The sequence below is a fragment of the Dromaius novaehollandiae genome, chromosome 24 (assembly GCF_036370855.1).
Source record: "Dromaius novaehollandiae isolate bDroNov1 chromosome 24, bDroNov1.hap1, whole genome shotgun sequence".
NCBI classification, from domain to species: domain Eukaryota; kingdom Metazoa; phylum Chordata; class Aves; order Casuariiformes; family Dromaiidae; genus Dromaius; species Dromaius novaehollandiae.
Window position 1 is genome coordinate 3,307,966 of NC_088121.1, and position 17,648 is coordinate 3,325,613.

Genomic DNA, 17,648 nt, shown 5'->3' on the forward strand with positions numbered 1-17,648 from the left:
TGCCAGATGTTGAACATGTTCAGGCTATGAAATAGTTCATCTCTCAAGGAGGTAACACTTGAAATGGACAAGATGATCTAAAAGCAGGAGGAGAGAGGCTAAGGCACGGAGGCATGCCTGTAGTCTCACAGCAGGTTGGGGCAGAAACAGCAGTTCTGCCCATCAGATGATACTGTCTTACCCTCTCCTTTCTCTGGTGGGAGAGTGCAGCTAAGTTAGCAAGAGATGTTCTTTGTGACATAGACAAAACATTGCAACACTGAGGTTCCATCTGTTTCAATATATATTTCCCACTTATCTGTGCACTTTTTTAAATAAACAGTTCTGTTTCTGAAATACTAGAATCCTGTAAATTCTAACATTTAAGTTTGGAAGCAAATTAAGCATACTTCCTGTATGTGATAAAGGTCTATAAAATGCATTTAATAGTGTAAGTATTGCAGAGAATGCTAATCCTTTTAATTCCCAAAGAACAGTTTCACTTTAGTCTGCTGCTTAATTGGGTCTTGGCTTTTTTGAGGTTCATGTCTATCCTTAACTTAGATTAGGTCTGTGAGAGTGAGAGCCACTAAATTCCCCCTACCCCCGCCTCCTCTCTCTGAAGGATTAGCCTAGGATCATAATATCTGCTGGGCTGGAAAGGGGAACTCAAGCACAGGCGAGTGAAACACACTACCAAAATATTTAATTCCATCTCTCTTCTTGAAATATGTAGCCCTTCCTCTCCCCCAAGCAAGAAAATGAATTCTGCCACAGAGAAAGGAGAATAAAAATTAGCAAAACAATCTGAAGAGGGCAGGCTGATCAGGAAGATTGACTTAAGGGTGAGATATTAATATTCTGTCTGTCTTCCCAGGCTGCTGTTTACTTGGTCCCAGCTTTCTTCTGTGCTTTAAGGACAAAACTGGCTAGTAAGCCTTCCCTTAGAAGGTATCGGGAACCAGGGCATGTGGAAAAAGCAAGGTAGTCTTACAAGCAAAGGTGGAGAGCTAGCAACACTTCCAAGGCCTAATTTTCTTTCCTTATGTTCCACTGGTACTTCTGTGTATAATGTGTCCTCAGGACAGCTGTGGTGGAAGGCATGCCTCTCAGTATAATAGGAGAGAACAAGAGAGGCATCTGAGCAGTGAGCATTGCTCTGAATTGCTAAAGTGGAACTGGAGGATTTTTGCCAGATTCTGTTGCAAAAATGGATACCTCACTCCAGGGGTGCTGGGAGAAAACAGAAGCCCGGTGGGAAGTATGCAGGACTGCTCTCAAAGGTGGAGCTTGGTTTGGCAGCTCCTCTTGGGGACTCTGGTTTCCTTAAGGTAGCTCTCCAGGATAATGATGGAGCTAACTAGATGCATGTAACACAGGAATTTGGGGTGCTGCAGCTGCTACTCTATCATGTGACCCAATGGTTGTGGTACTATCGGGGCAGCTGTGCCCTGTCCCTGAAAATCCCTGCCTCTGGAAGTAGTTTTTGGATACTGGATAATAGAATATGAGTGTATGCTGTTGTTCAGATAGCTGAAGCTTCACAGTCCTGTTAGCCGGGACCTGTTTGATCCTGTTGTTTCTGCCCTGTGCTCCAGACCCTCTCCTGCTGCATTATGATTTCTGTATATTTTCTTCTTAGCTTTATAGGACTTGTCTATTTATGCCATATATCACACCCCCAGCACAGCTTGTCTTCTGCTGTCTTCCCCAACTCTAATCTTGCACTTCCCACTTTTCTCATTGCTTATTGGCACAGTCAGCTCTGAAGGCAGAGAGGTAGCTTGGATTATTATAGAACTTGCATTAGAGCAAAGACCTTGCAGTTAGAGTGGAAACCTTGGTCCCATGGACACCAGTGGTAAGACTCCTTCTGATGTTGTTGGGACCAAGATTTCAGTTCCCTGCCACAGTGATGGTAGGGGAAGGACACAGTGGCATGAAGGTTTTGGTTTCCAGTTTCTGAATGTGCTTTGAAGACCTAGAGATTCCTGAGGTATTGGCTCAGTGAAACTCCATCCGTCCTTCAGACATCTCCCATGTTGGGGATGCCTTTGCTTCTGTTGAAGGTCTGTGGGAAGGTCTGCATTGTATTTGGGGGTCTTTGCCATGTTACTGTTGTGCTAGTTGTCATTTAGCCTGGACTAGCGGCCTGAAAATGTATCCCTTGTCCACTGCTCCAGGCCAACAACCCCAGCTGAAGTGTGTGCTTTCCCCACTGTATATACCCAAGTTAACTCAGTTAAAGCCATTTTATTTGTGGTCTCACAGGTTGTAATCCCAGCTTCTGGCTGCAGGGAAGACAGAGCTGCCTTTCTTTCCATGTAGCTTCCTAGAGTTTGCTTCTTCCCATGTTAACCATCTTCACTGTAAGAGAAGAATATAGCATCCAACTGCAATGGCAAACTGCCCTATCCTTGGGATGAATGTTATAAAAAGATGCATGGCTGTAATTAGAAATAGGTATAATCTTGAGCTGAAATCTAATCTATAATTCAGCCTAGAGCAAGGTGACTGTCTTGTGATGGAAAAATACCCCTCCTTTTCGTGGTGGACACAACTATGTCTGCAGAGAAATCCCAGTGCACAGTACAGTTCTAGTGATGTTTTAAGAGAGCTTTAAGGCAGAGCATCCAAAATAGGGCTGACATCTTTTGATACAGTCATCTCCTTTCCTGGAGGATACAGAATTATATTCAAGGCAATGAAATGTAAATTCATTGTGTGTCTTGCCATTCAAGTGCTATGGAGCATGCAAAGAGCTTGGAAGGACCCCAGCCTGGGAGCTTCTGGACATGAGCTTGCTGCTAAACATGGTAGGAATGAATGTGCTTGAGGAGCAGGTTGTGCTGTGATTGCTTTCTGTAGGCTTTTTTTGTAGCCTCCTTTCAGAAAGCAGCTTCTCTGTGCAGTTGGAGGGAACCTCCTTAGTGGATCTGCTGTGAGTGCATGAGAGCTGACAGAGCTCTTGTAGCTGTTCCTTAACCTTCCAGTTCCCAGGAATGAGGTCTCTGACCACTGTGTATTGCTGTCCTTCTGTTCAGCTGCAATGGATGAGGGAAATGGACAAGGAATAAATATCTTATCCTGAGATAAGTGTCTTCAGTAATAGCAAGCACAACAAGAGCCTGATCCTGATAGCAATTGTTAGCAGAGGTACTCAAGAGAGAGGGAAGTTCCTCAGATGGGCAGAAGTCCTGAGTGCTGAAGGGGATGGTGACTAAGGCTTCTAAGTGTGCTTGGTTTGGCTAGTCTCTAGCTACTGCTCTGTGATAGTTCCTGGACTCAGAGAGTCCTAAGAGGTCCAGAGGAATTTATGGTGAGGTGCTGTCCTTGCAAAAATAGCTCTTTTAGTGCAAATTCTTTCTTTCGTTGCAGATACAGTCTTTAAACTCAGAGAAGAGAGCAAGCTTCTTCGGAAGGCCCACCAGGAAGTTCACTCTCAACTCCTTAACTCCCAGGTAATTGACAAGAGCATGTCCCATGTGACAAACATGGGGCAATCTGTCATTGGGGACTGGATGCATCCTCTAATTCCCAATCATAAATAATAAATTTACTTATCTACTGTATTCCAGTGGGATGAATTGCTTAAAACAGTGCTGGTATGAGCAGTATAGATGCTTTTTGGACCAGTAAAATTCTTCAGCTTGGAGTCTGGCCCAGTAGCTGAAAATACAGATGTGCTAGAAGAGTCACTCTAATTCAGGTGGGCCTGAACGAGCTTCTTCCCAAGCCTGGAATTCTTCCTGTCACTTACCCGCATCATATTTCTTTTCCATCCTAAATGATGATGAGTTGTCTCTGCTCATGGCTATAAAATTAATTGCTGAGAGAAATAGCAATGCAGAGGTGCCCTGCCTGGTTTTCTGGGAATATAAATGGACACTCAGCAGCCTTGGGTAAAAAAGGTCCCCTTTTGTGTCTCCTTGCGAAATTCTAGTAGGGAGGGACACCTTGAAAGGATTCTGAAAGAGCTAAATAAACAAGATATCATTGTTTGGTAATAAGAGCTTTGGAGTGAGGTTCTGAATCTACAGGCCAGAGGCAAAGATGTAAGCAGTGTTGGCTTAAGACTAGAGATGCAGAAAAGTATAAAGCTTTCTTGGCATGGTGTTGTGCTTATACTCTGGAGACAAGTGTGAGGCTCTGTTCAGCGTGCTGCAGAAATTCTGACCTCATCGAGTTCTGCTAAGCCAGTTGAAGTTGAGAGCTAGCAGATGACTAGAGAGAGGAGAAAGAGCAGGGTGCTGGGAGAAGTGTCTGCCTGAGGATCTTGTACTGAGTCAAGACACAAGCAGCTTTGTAAGTCTATTTTGTTAAAGTCACATCACTGTTTGGATTAGCCTTTTCTGTTTCTAATTAACAGCCTTCTGCTGAGCACTCTCCTGGGTTATAGAATAAGCTCAGAAGGAAGGATTGGTTGTGGTTAAATGCTGTTGAAAACCAATTCTTCCCCTTAGATGGAGGCTGAACTCAAACTGGAGCTGGAGGTGGGAGGGTGGTTGTTTTTGCCCTTTGCAAGGTTGCTCTTGTGTTTTGGCCTGATTTGCTCTGCAAAGAAGTTGATAGTAAGTAGCTCTAGGGCACTGCAAACTTCACAGACAATTGGTCACTTCAGGCAGGAAGCACAAGTTACTGGCATCACAGGGCAGTTGTCATTTGAAAGCTTTCTGGCTCATGTCAGATGTAGTTTGAGGGGTCCCAGATGGACTGTCAATGTATTTGATTTCCCTGCCTTCTTAATCCTGTCCTGCCATTTAACTGCTTTTCTGTTCTCTTTCACGAGGCTTAGGCAGGTTGGCAGGATGCTCTGCACTGATGATGCCTGCAGTGTACCTGCTGGCAACTAAACAAAGGTTTTTAGTCATCTTAGGGGTCAATCCAGGAAATCCCTACCAGGAACTGAAACAGCATGTGATTACGAGCTGCTTCAGTGCCCCTGCCAACCTTACATTCACACCTGCTTCTACCAAAATGCCACTTAGCCTTCACTTTTAGGCATCCTGACCAAACCTTCAAAGAAGCTGCATATGTCACTGCTTTGTGGCTTGCCTCCCAGAAACACTGAGACCAAGTCAGCTCAAGTCATACATTGACAACTTCGGTCCATATGTTTTGATCTGGAGGTCCTCTGCTTGCCATTGTGTATGCTCTACTTTTGTCTTGCTGGCTCAGTGTTGTGTGCATTTGCATCTAGAACAGCATGTAGGGCCAATCATGAGTTACTCTTCAGAGAAGTGTCCCTTAAATGCTGTTCTGCTAACTGTTGCATTAGAAAAAGCAATCAGTAGTTCAAGTATGTGAACTTGCATGTATTCTGAATGCCATTAAAAAGCTCTGCTAAATATGCTTAGGGCTGAAAAGTCAAGTGCTTACAAATTGGAAAACACGGTGGCAACTCCTTTGCTTAACTTTTGGCCCCTTAAGTGTTGACGAGTGGGAAAAGTAGTTTGCAAGAAACAGCCAACAGTCATTTCTTGCCAAAATTAAGAGTGAGCAACAGTAAAAGCACTTGCCCTGTGTGTAGGAGACAGGGCTCAACTCCCTGCTCTAAATATACTAGACAGTCATGTAACAAAGTTGTATTCCAAGCATCTGTCTGTTTGCTATTTCTGGCTCTTAGTGAAGTGGTGGGGGCTGGTCCCAACAATTTCAGAAAATATTTTTGGATGTTTTCTTTTCACTTTTTTTGCCTGACAATGAGACTAGTTTTAAACCTTAATGATTTTTTGTCAGTTTTCTCGTAAGTCCTTCCTAGTATCTAATCAGAATGCTTCATAACACAAGAGTGAATGGAACTGTATTTGTCTTCATTGTGGCCAGGTGCCTTATGTTGGAGCATGCACCCACCTAGACTTACTGCTTTTTATCAGCATAACAATTCTTCCTTGTAGCTTCGATTTGCCCCATCTGAGTATCCAGCTGCTGATCTTGCTTCTAGCAAGTGAATGTTTATAGAAGAGTAATTTATATTCTAGAGACTGTTTGTTATCCAAGGACTGTAATATGTTTCACAAGCCCTAGACAGATTGAGCCTGCAATACCTGACCTCTCAATTGGTCTGCCAGGTAAAATGAGGCACAGAGGCATCAAGTGATATATGCACAGCCTTGTTGTGATGGATGATAATCTGTGCATGAAGGCTAGTCTAAATCGTCTTTCCCTCTGGGCTGACTACCTTTGCAGCTTCTTGATGGGTGCAAGTTTTGCTTCCCTCTGGTTTGTTCTGGTTGGAAGCAGTCTCCTACTAACTGTAGCTATATCCCTGCTTTCCTTTCCTCATTCCTTTTATTTTGTCTTGATTGAGGTCTTTTTGTTTTAAGGACAGCGTCAAGGTCAAATTTCAGAGGGAAGACCTGAAATCAACAATGTCTGCTCATGAATTCATTTCCTGCTGAATTTTCCTTGCTGCTTGGAAGCTTTCCTGTGCTCTGCTCAATCACCACTTTGGTCTGTTGCCAGGTAGCTTGGCAAGCCCATGGAAAGCTCTCTTCCTCTACTTTCCTATAAATGGGGGAGCAGTGGGGAGCTTTTCCTGAATAGCTTTCTCAGGCTCTTTTCTCTCTGCTGCAGTTTATCAGCTTGTTTCTTCCACTCTCAACCGTCAAAAGCGTTACATTTGTCTAACAGACCAGGAGTATTAGTTTGCATTCATTTTGAAGTAAATTGAATTATCAAGTAGAATGAAGCCAATTATTGTGTCAGCTCCTCTGAGATAAACACATCCAAGAAGAAATGGCTGCACAGAAGAAAGCTGACCTGAACGTACATGTGTTTGTGAGCTGTACTCAAGGAGAGGAAGCCCAATCTAACAAGACCCAAGATGCAATTCCTGTGCAAAAGCAGGAGCTATGCTAATAGCTCATGCTGTAAACAGTGTTGCTCAAAGGACTGATTTCACCGGCCAGTGTTTCCAAGGTAAAAGCATGGGATAAAATAAGATGCAAGACTGGCAAAGGGGCAATACAGAACATCCATGAAATCTGGAGGGAAAGCTCAAGCCTAGCTTGGGCTTGTTATCATTAATGGCTGTGTATTTTTCCCCTCTCCCTCTCTCTCTTCCTTCTCTTTAGTAGAGTATCCGTGCTGAACAACTGCCCAAAAAAGAGTCAGCAAGGAGTTGTTTAACCCTGCTATTGCGAGATTTCTCTGTGCCCTTCTCATCCCCTCAGGCCCAGTTGGAAGAGTTCAGGCAGTTCAAGGAAGCGCTACAGAAGATGCCAAGTTTCAAAGAAGTAGGAGCTGGGAAGGGGCAACAGCAATTAGAGGCACTGAAGGAGCAGCCCCTGGTGCCAGGCAACAGCCAGTTACAGCTTGTGAGGCAGAAGGTGTGGTACTCCCAAGAAAGAGGGAGGGGGAGTTCTTTGGGGCTTTTGTGGGTTTTCAGCACTGGGCTATGAACCTGAGGGAACTGGATTTGTTCCTTTAGAGTTCACTCTCATCCTTTCTTTCTTGTAGGCTTTTTCAGTCAATCAGAAGAATCTTCCTGCTGGGAGCCTGCTGGGACCAAAGGTCTCTGGGATTCGGAGTCAGGCAGATGGGCGTTTGCTGCAAGGCCATAACTCGCACAGTAATGATGGCCTGAGGCCACAGGGCGATGTGCTTCTTACCCATCCAGCCCCTCTGCAAGATGCCAATCCACCACCAGATGCTATGCCAGCCTGGCCACCAAGGCATGGGGATGGCCATGTGATCCGATTTACCCGGACTGTGAACAGTTTACCTAATGGGAACCCAGTAAGTTCTGCACACTCTCTGCCTGCTATGTGACTGAGAACCAGACACCATGGGCTGCGTGCTAGAGGGACCCACTGAATGTTTCACTCCAGAAGCCTTTATAAAGAACCACTTGTTTATTTTGAAAAAAGGAACCAGTTCACTGAGGACTGGGCTTGTCTTCTGTGTTAACTTTGCTTATTTCCTGCATTTTGCACTGAAATAAGTTAATGTGTTAATAAAGGGCTGTATTTGGCCACAAGAATGCTTGGGGAACAGCTCACTGTCTTGTGAACCGCTATGCATCTTCTTGTGAGTGGGTGCTAATGAAGGAGGTTGCAGTCCGTTACCCTCGTGCCAGTAATTATATCCCTGTGGTCCCTAGTCCCCAGACATTGTTCTCGTCCAGCTTCAACACATGCAACCAGGACATTTCTATCTCTCTTGGACCCCAGTGTGTGTTCATTCATTAGTTCTAGCAGCTTTTTGTTTCCAGAGTCTTAAGAGTTTTTAAAAGAGTTAAAAATTCTTATTTTAAGAGTTAAACAAACAAACAAAAAACCCCATAACTCTCAGCTTATTTTTCCTAAGCCAAAACAGGAGCCAAAGGGAAAGTTTTCTTCTTCCCTCCCTCCTGCACCCTTCTTCTGGCTCAGCATGCCAGAATGATCCTCTGGGAAGTGTTATATCTCCTTCATTGCTTTCCTTCCCTGCCTGTGAACAAGGATGGTTGGACTCTCCTGTGGCTAAGCAGGACACTGCAGCACTCACTCATGGCTTCACTGGGTCTATGCAAACTTCCCTCCAGGAGCTGGCTAGTCTTGCAGGGAAGAGCTGGAACCAGCAGTGTGTAGAAGCAGGGAATCTCTTTCTAGGAGGGCACGTTCTCAGCTCGTGAGACCTCTAGTATTGCTCGCTTCTTTGTTTATTTTTTTCCCCACCCCAAAAATCTATGCTAATGGACCTTGCTTTGGGCACTGAGTGGGTGAATGCATTGCATGCTGTGGCGAGTGTGAAGGACAGTACTCGCATTGTTCACACTGCTAATTTATAGAACTTGCTTGTGCTGCCTGAGCAGGGCATTTTTTTTCCCCTCCCGCTTTCCTGTGCCCACGCACACTCGTTATTGAAGTAAAATCCTCTAGAGGAATAGTCGGAGCAGGATTCCACTCTTTGAATGTCCTTACTCCCCCTTTGGAAGCTTGCTTCTTTCTGTTGACTTAAAAGAGCCTACATAGATCAGCTGGCTACCTTAGACCTCTAAATGAGTTACTTTAATCTGGCAAAGAGAGCATTATTGTCTGTGTTCCAGAGGCAGTCAGAGTAGGTGAAAAATCTTCCCTGTATAGCTCATAAGCAGCTGCAGCTGCCTTCAGCCTCTGGCAGATTTATGGATGCTCTTAACTTAACAGTTAGTGTTTTTTTCCCAGAGTCAGTGTCCCATTGGGGGAGTGCAGTGATGGGCACTAGTAGAGATAAAAGTAATAGCTTAACCTGAGGTCTCTTTCCTTTCAGAGGATACAAGAGCTATGGCTGGAAATGGGTTAGTTTGCCAGAGGTCTTGAAAATAAATTATTCTGTACAAGAGGGGAACATGCCATGGAAAAACCTCAGATCATCTCCTTGTATTTGTCCTTACTTTTTTCTCTCTTACAGCTTTTCAGGTATGTTCTGTGCAGCCCCTGCTTTTGACACTCAAAACTATGGTCTTTGTAATGATATGCATATGTGGATTCCACTTTCTTGATCTGGAAACTGTCCTGACCTGTGCACTCTCAGGAGAGTTTATGGTTCAGTGGCTGGACCCAGAAGAATGAGTTCTTGTTCTGGATCCTGCTGGATTTGCAAAGGGCTTATAACAGCACCTCACTGCCTCCTGTGGTGATTGTGAGAGTGAGCTAAAGCAAAGCAAATTCCTACAAAAATGATGGTATAATTGCAGTATGGTTAGACTATAGTTACTGTAATTATTAGAATGACTTTTTTTTTTCTTTTTAAGAGATAACCATGCTTTTGCTCTCTGTTTCTTCGAGATTCACCTACCCAGGAAAAAGCAAGCATTGGTCACGTAGGATCCAAATGATTTCCTCTTGGCTGTATGGAAGAAGGACATTCTTATTGCAGGCTGGTCAGACAGGGCTGTGTTTTTCTTTTCTGGAGCACTTCTGAACCTATTTTCACTCTCGAAGGATCTTCTGGCCTATGAGCCTGCCAAACACAAAGGGGATCTGTGAGGATCTGATGCAATTTAGGAGCTTGTGTATATCCTGAGTGTGTGTGTCCTCTCTGCAGGATGTAAAGATGGTGCTGCGTGTTCAGGGGAAAAGCAGTGAGGAAAGCCAGGCTCCTGGACTGGGACTGTCTGATTTGAAACATCCATCTGCATCAGAAAAGACTCAGATGCCAGACAGCCACCACTTGACAGGGAACAAACATGTGCAAATGCAAAGGTTGGTGATGCAAAACTCCCTTCTGCTCTCAGTGTTTAGGCTCAAAGATGCCATATAGCAGGTCCACAATCTCTCTCCACCTGTTTAGTGTGATTTCTATGTAAAAGAGGGTTTGAAGAAAGTGCAAATTATTGATCCCATTGTGGTCTACTTGTAACTGAGTACTGCTGCCAGGCCTCTATCTCAGCCCAAGCAGAAGGCCAGTCATGCTGCAAGTAGCACTGTGTGCTTGAATGCAGAGTCTGGTGCGGGGGGTGTGCTGGCAAAACAGAAAGTTTTGTGTTGGAAGTGCTGGAAAGTACAGAAATCTGTGATATTGTATCATTCTCTGTAGGCTGCCTTTGGACAGGAGGTTGTATGTGAACTGCTTGGTAAAAGGACTGTGTGGAGAGAGAAGAGTTACTGCTGAGTGAGATCAGAGCAGCATGAATTCCCCACTAGATGAAGGAGAAGGTGGGGGTGGGAGTCTGAATTGATTTCAGGAAATTCCCTCCCTCTCTGATTAACTTACAAAATGAAATACCCTGTGTTGTTTAGCACACTGAAGAAATTTTGCATAATGGAAGCCATCCATCTTTAGCAGCAAGGATAGCTAAGGAATTCCTTCAGTTACTCTAAGAGGCATTAAGTTGTGTATTAGAGCTGAGACTTGCTCATGTTTTCCACTAATTAATCAGTAATCTGTCAAGCTCTGCAGGAACAAACAGAGCTTGAAGATTTGAAGGCCTATCATCTTCTAGTTTATAGGGTAATCTAGAAGCAGCAGGCAACCAGCATCAATTAGATACTGGACTTTTTTTCTGATTTTCTTGCTGCTAGGGCAAAGGCAAACTCCTAAACTCTGCTTTCCCGCCTTTGTTTTCTTTCCTCTGAGGGAATGAAGCTTCAGCCCCTGTCCCCAGTGCACTGCTGAGGTGTGGTAGAAGTAGGAGGGATCTTCCTTCAAAGAGTTTGCTTGGAACATGAAGTCAGATGTCTGAGACTAGTGGTCCTAAAACTATTGGTTATATCCGAAGTGGGATAAAACAGTCCACAGCAATGGTTTATGCCAGAAATGAGGACACAGCCAGAATCTATCAGACAGCCCGGGCTTTGGCCCTGTCTATATTCCTGCATAACTGCACTTTAGATGACCTAGTTGATATCAACTTTGGCTTCACCTGGAAAAGGAAAACCAATTTAACTGCATCAATACAGGGGTTTGAGCCTTGGTCTCCACCTTCCTTGCTTCTTAAGACTGTTGTCTTTATTAAACAAATGCTTGGTACAGTGTGTTCCCCAGACTTGTTCTTGGGATAAACAGGAGAAGAAAGTTCTAGGGAGAAGAAAGTTCTAGGGAGAAGAGTCACTTGGAAAGGACATGTGTTTAGAGAATGGCATGATGGTTCCACGCAGATAACTGAATGGATAATTCTTACAGTATGTTACTTGTATTACTGTAGTACCTAGAAGTCTAGTCAGGGACCAGTGTCCTGTTGTATTGGATGCTGTACAGGCAAATAAGAAACTGTTTATTGTCTCAGCAGCATTCAGAGAAGACCAGACTGTTCTGGAAAAGGAAGAAAAGGTCTTTCTGAGGTTGTAATTCATTAAAGTCTGGCTGGAATCCAAAAACTGGCTCTGAAAATAGTGCTTTATTATTTAACTTATTTATTCTCTGTGTGTGTCTAAGTCATATCTGCTCACTGTACTGAAGCAAACAGGATTTAATTTAATTCCTGTTTTACCTGCAGTGGAGACTTCTGGATTTCATTACAGATTATCAGACAGATTATACTTGCTCCTCTTCTCTATCCTTTTTTCACTTAACCTGTAAACTTCTCAGGGAAGAGATTGTGCTTTGCACATCTCTGTGCAGGGTCAGGTCCTCCCTATACTACTGTGACAGCTAACCAAATGCACAGACACAAAAAGTAACAACACAGAGGATATTCTGCCTTGTTATAGGGAGGGATTTGTATGGATGCAACTGAAGGTGAGAGCTGAAGTTGGGAATGGCAGAATGGCCTTTCCTTGCCTATGTAGAACCTGGACAGGATATTGTCACTAGTCTTGGAAACAGAAAATGCAAATATTGATCATGTTTGGCACATGACTTCCACAAGGACAGACACCCCAGCATGGTATTTGTGATGTGCTTTTCCTTTCCTGGATCTATGATCCAGAAATAGTTGAACAGCTAGAAACTGGTATTTTTTATAATGGGGCTGAGCTGAAGGCTGTGTTGTGATTTCCTCTTTGAAAGTTTTGTGTGGTGGCAGTATGGCCACTTCTAAAAGGTGCTAGACCTAAGGGATTTGGCTGCACCTGTCCTTTCACAGCAGTTAAAAACTTAAATGTCTTATGTTTTTAAAACTCAACTGGCTAAAGCATCTAAATACAAGATAACAGGCTAGGTTGAACAGGAATCCTACCTGGAGTGGCAGTTGTTTACTCAGGTTAAAAGCTTGGGGAGATCCTTTCATTATTTTTAATTAAGAGTCTATTCTTGGGATTTCATTCCTTCCTTTGCCTATTTTTGTTTTTCTTTTTGTTTTTTTTGTTTGCTTCTAAAGGTGTCTCTTACGAGACCCGTCCTGCATTACGGACTTTTCACCATTCACCTGAACTAATACGAAGATATTGTGTTTCTTTCTTGCCTTCTAACTCATTTTGATGCAGTGAGAACATGTAACACGGAGTGCTCTGCCACCGAGCTGGTTATCTGTGTGAGCTGTGCTATTACTGCAGGTGGGGAAATGTTAAGGAAAATGTGTCGCATTTGGCATGTGTCTTGTTATCAAGTTGTTGTTCATCTGAGGCACTTGCCCTGTTAAGAGGGAAGCAGGAATAGTAGATCCTGATATAGACAACAGGAGAAGTGTATTTGAGGTGGAACCATCACAGAGGAGGAAGGAACTCCTGACTAATGGCTATCTGAAAGGGGTTGCCTGCACCCTCACAGATAGAGCTGTGTGTGTGAATAACTGACTTTCAGCTCTGTAGATGGATCAAGACACTTGGAGAAAAAAAAAATTGAAATGATGAAAAATTAAAACAAAATGCTGGAATGTTTCCTTCCAATTATTTGTTTTTTCTGTACAAGGGACAGACATGTGCTATAGAATAGGCTTATAAACAGCTGTTGGTTAAAGTGCCCAACCCAGCTGCAAATATTCACAAAGAGCTTATAGTTTTAAAATTTACCAGACAGTGGAAATTGTCAGTTCCATATTGCAACTTTTCTCTATTTTATTTTGAAAGGTTTTTTCTTGTCTTAGGCCAAACCACCTCAGTTTTACTTTATTAAAAATAAAAATGCTACTAAAGATGGAACATAAAGAGGACTTCTGTCTCTTACATTTTTTCCCCCCAAAACTTAGATTTGTATGTTTGGATATGTGTGAATCATGAGTAAGTATCCATTTAGAATTGAAGTTTATTGCTACATGGATACATTATCTTAGCACATGAATAAGAGATTAAAGCAGTAATAAATTGCATTTATGAAGCATAACTTTGTACTTATGTGGCATATTAAATGTTCTGTTTCGTGCAGCTGTCGGGGTAGCTAATGCAATCTGCTGATTTTGCCAGGCACATTATATTAGGCCAAATTTCTGCATGCATTGGAATTCTTATTTGCTTGCCATTATGAAATGCAGTTTTGAAATCTCTAAGTATACTGAGGTGGAGGTGTTCTGTTTCTTACCTTTGTTGCAGTTGGCAAGACATAGTTAACAAAGTGAATGCCCAACTGGATGAAGAACAAGTGAACAGTTACCCAAAGAGCCTTCGTTTTGACCCTGGGCCTGGGGAAGAGATGCAGAATGGTAGCCTACAGCTGCCCAGCCAGAAGAGAGGGGCAGAGCTTCAAATAGCTGATCAGGAAGGCAAGAAGGGAAAGACAGATGATGAGGAACTTGAAATGGGTAGGTTTTCCATAATCTTATGCTGTACAGTACTGATTTGGTAGCTAATCAAGGTGGGGGGAGAGAAAAACTTTCTGCTTTTGTTAAAGGAAAACCTTATAACTTATAGAGAAATCACAGAATTTGATATTGTCTATGTAAAGCACATAATGAATGACTCTTAGGCCATGTTTTTCTGGTTAGATCTCATCCGAGGTTTGAGTTGCTTTCATTTCTTTTAGCCCATTCACTCTGTCAGTTTAGATTCCCAGTTTGGCAGGAAGAAACCTTCTTGACTCCATGACAATATTTGCAGTCTCCAGGTTTTACGGTTCAGGTAAGTTTTGTCGTCCTTATGTCTAGCGCCTATAGTTTTGTAGTTCTGCAGAGCAATCAAACAGCACAACTTTACTGCCAACAAATGCAATAGTTACAGACTGTCATAGCAAACTGCGGAAGAGTTTAAGGAACTAAAATCTTCCATTCAGTTTCAAGGAATAAAGGCTTTCATCCCAGATGGTATTGAAGGAGGACTTATTTCTCTTATCTTCTGTAGATATTGTGCATTTATTGTCCTTGGCCAAATGAAAAGCCTGAACACTTCCATTTTTTTCCTCTCCTTTTGTCTCCACATCGTCACATGTTTTCCAAGGCTGTGCAGGTTGAGTCAGTTCTTTTCTCTCCTATAGGAGTGATGGGGAATGTCACTGTTCTTTGCAAGACTTGATCTTGGGTCTCCTCTAGAAATTGATTTTAATTTTTTAGAAGTGGGTTTATTTTGCTTATTCAGGGCAGAAAATTTCCCAAGTGTCCTTAGGGGTTTAAAAGCAAATAATTTCAAGGACAGTTAGTTTTATTTGTCAGCCAGCCAGCTGAGTACCTACAGCTAGCTAGAAAGTCTGCAGTAAGTAACTGCATTTGGACAATTGGAGGCCAGCTGTTGGAACTGCTAACATGTTAAATTGCTCTTCCTTCTGATCCAGCTCTATTCAGACCCCTGCGCAAAGTCAGTGAATGTTTTGCTGAATGTTTTGCACTCAGTCAGCTAATAACAGGAGGAGAGAAAGCATTTGACTTGATGTAAAATGTGTCGTAAGGCCACGAAACCAACTAATGAATAATCCATTAGGTTAAGCTTGTGAGGGCAGAATCTGCTCCTCACCTCATTTCCCAAGGGAGACTTTTCAATTGAGCTGTGCTATGGGAGTGGCAAAATGAGGGAACAACTAAATGCCTATTTGTGTTTTGTGAAACAATAAAAAATAGCCATCAAATGACTAGACCTTTGAGAAACCTAGAGAGTGGGTGGCGGTGACTTTTACAGCATTTCTATGCATCCAGTAACAAAGGGAAGGTTAACTCAATTACAGCTTTATGTTCACAGGCATAAGAGGGAAGGTGCAAAAATCTTTCAGAAGCAAATAAAGACAACAAAATGTATTACAGCAACCCAGTCAGGCACTGGAGAACTAAAACATAAGCTTCTGGGCAGAGATCTGATCTGAGAGGGATATGTAACTGTGAACAGAGATGCTCTGCTGGGCTCAAGGAGCCAGAATACAGCGTGAATCATTTGAAAACAGATTTCTTTGCTGCAAACAGATTCTACCATCAATTTCTTACATAAAAGGCAGTAACCTATAAGACCTGAAAGTCGGCTAATTGCCTTTGTCAAAAAGGGACACCGATGAAATGTAGATATGACTAAAACTAATTGTCTGTTGCTAGACTGAGCCAGGGTAACAAAACAGTTGTGTTTTCTTGTAGCTAATTGATTGCTATGGTCTCAAATGCAGTAAGGCAGGGAAGCTAGGAACTGGGGCTTCCTGTGAGGATCTAATTTGAAATGCTGACTTGCCTCCTATTAAAAATCATGAAGGTGCTTCCAGCTTCATTTCATGACAGTAGATTTTGGCTCTGGTTTCATTCATTGCTCAGAAGTATGCCTGGATTGGGAGCAGAGGAGGGACATCATGGGGCAGACATGAAGGTCAGTTGTTTTAACTGAGACTTGGATGAAAGAGGCAAAATCATTCAAGCTGGGGAAAAATCTCCCAGACCATTGGCTCACTTCATTCTGTGCAGGTGAACTCCTTCCTTCCAGAACAGGAGTTGTAAGGTGAGAGTTGCTGTGCATAGAGATCTCCCTTTGGAGAGGAGGTTTGGTATTCCTGTGCTTTCCCACAGCTATGTTCAGCTGCTATTTCATGTTTCACTGACCTGGTTTTCAGGAGGTCCTCTGAGAAGAATTGAACTAATTGGTTCACATGAAAGTAAATTCCATCCTGCAAAGAAATGGCCTCATGGCAGGGATAAGGGAGCATGAGGACCAACAGCCCCTGACCTGCATGTCCTAATTGGAATTAACAACCAAAGTAATGACTCAACTGCACTGGCCATGTTGCTGTCCTATAGGGAACACTGCTGCCTCACAGGCTCCTTTAATGTTTTTGGGAGAAGCATTCAGCCCCTGGTCATGGCAGACAGTGTGGGTGAGTGCTGGAGCTGGGATTTGCTAGAGCCATATCTAGTTTGTGAGGTTTGGGCCTTTCCTTAGTTGAAAGCAATAGCCATACTTCTTTTTTTTTTTTAAAAAAAAAAAAAAAAAAAAAAGGCACAGCAAACTGGCTTGCTTTTCCCTCATTAGTCTCTTCTCCTGCCTTGCCTGTCCCCATACCTAACACAGAAAGCCTGCCTTTTGTTTTGGCACCTTCTCAGCAGTCGTGTGCCAGCAAAGGGGAAGGTGGCACTGACATGTGACCTGCCATGGCTTAGTTTAGCTCCCAGTGATGGTCGGTCTGGCTGTACAGTTGGATTGTTGCTATAGTTACTGCCTAGACTTAGCAGTGGCATGAGGCAAAGGTGTGTCTTAACGATATAGGTTAGAGTATGAATTCAGAGGTGTTTCTTTGTACTACATGTGTTACTCAGTAAGTCAGGGGCATGCTTCAATACATGCTTGTGCCCTAGCCTGGGGAGGAGATAGTTTTGGCAGCTCTAGGAGCATAGTGCTGCTTTGCTATTTTGATCTTGCAGCTGGCATTGAGGAAGCAGAATGTTAAGTTAGTGTGTTACTTGTGTTCTTTAATCAAAGTTGGTGTCACCAGTTAAGATTCTCACTGTTGGGAGCAGCCGTATTAACTCTATGCAAAGTAGGGATTGACCTCAATCTGCCTGCAGGCTTAGGCAGACAATCCTGTATGTGCATTTCAGAAGTAACACTTCCAATTACCAGTTCCAGGAGAGCTTTACTAACAAGTTTTTGGCAAGGCAGCTCTGAGACACTAGTCTGATCTGAACTGGGGTGTGGGGAGCCTTCTACGCACTCGGAGTATCAGATCCAAGTCTATATCACTGGTCCCTTAGGTGGCCTTTTGTCCAGAGGGTGCATTGTAACTGTCCCTTTTCCTTGCAGATGCAGGAATGATTGAAAGAGAGGAGAACTTGCATTCTCAGAAAGAGACTGTTGTCCAAGAACCAGCGGTAAGAAATATTGCCGTGCTGTCATCAAGATGCATCCCTAGTTCTGAATAAGAATCCAGCTGTCGCATTTTAGTAGGTGCTTTCCCAGAAGTTTCTATAACATGCAATTCCACACTCCTTCCCAGTG

The 17,648-nt window shown here is 43.2% G+C and overlaps 1 protein-coding gene across 4 annotated transcripts in view; it reads left to right on the forward strand.

Moving 5' to 3' along the window:
• Positions 1 to 17,648, forward strand: part of LOC112981126 (Golgi integral membrane protein 4-like) — a 49,082-nt gene that overhangs the window by 17,066 nt on the left and 14,368 nt on the right. For all 4 annotated transcript variants that reach the window (XM_026096513.2, XM_026096514.2, XM_064525468.1 and 1 more), the window contains 6 exons: positions 3,358 to 3,440; positions 7,155 to 7,310; positions 7,441 to 7,719; positions 9,991 to 10,148; positions 13,851 to 14,059; positions 17,454 to 17,521. In XM_026096513.2, the coding sequence (XP_025952298.1) occupies positions 3,358 to 3,440; positions 7,155 to 7,310; positions 7,441 to 7,719; positions 9,991 to 10,148; positions 13,851 to 14,059; positions 17,454 to 17,521 (953 nt within the window). The remainder of the gene's footprint in view (positions 1 to 3,357; positions 3,441 to 7,154; positions 7,311 to 7,440; positions 7,720 to 9,990; positions 10,149 to 13,850; positions 14,060 to 17,453; positions 17,522 to 17,648) is intronic.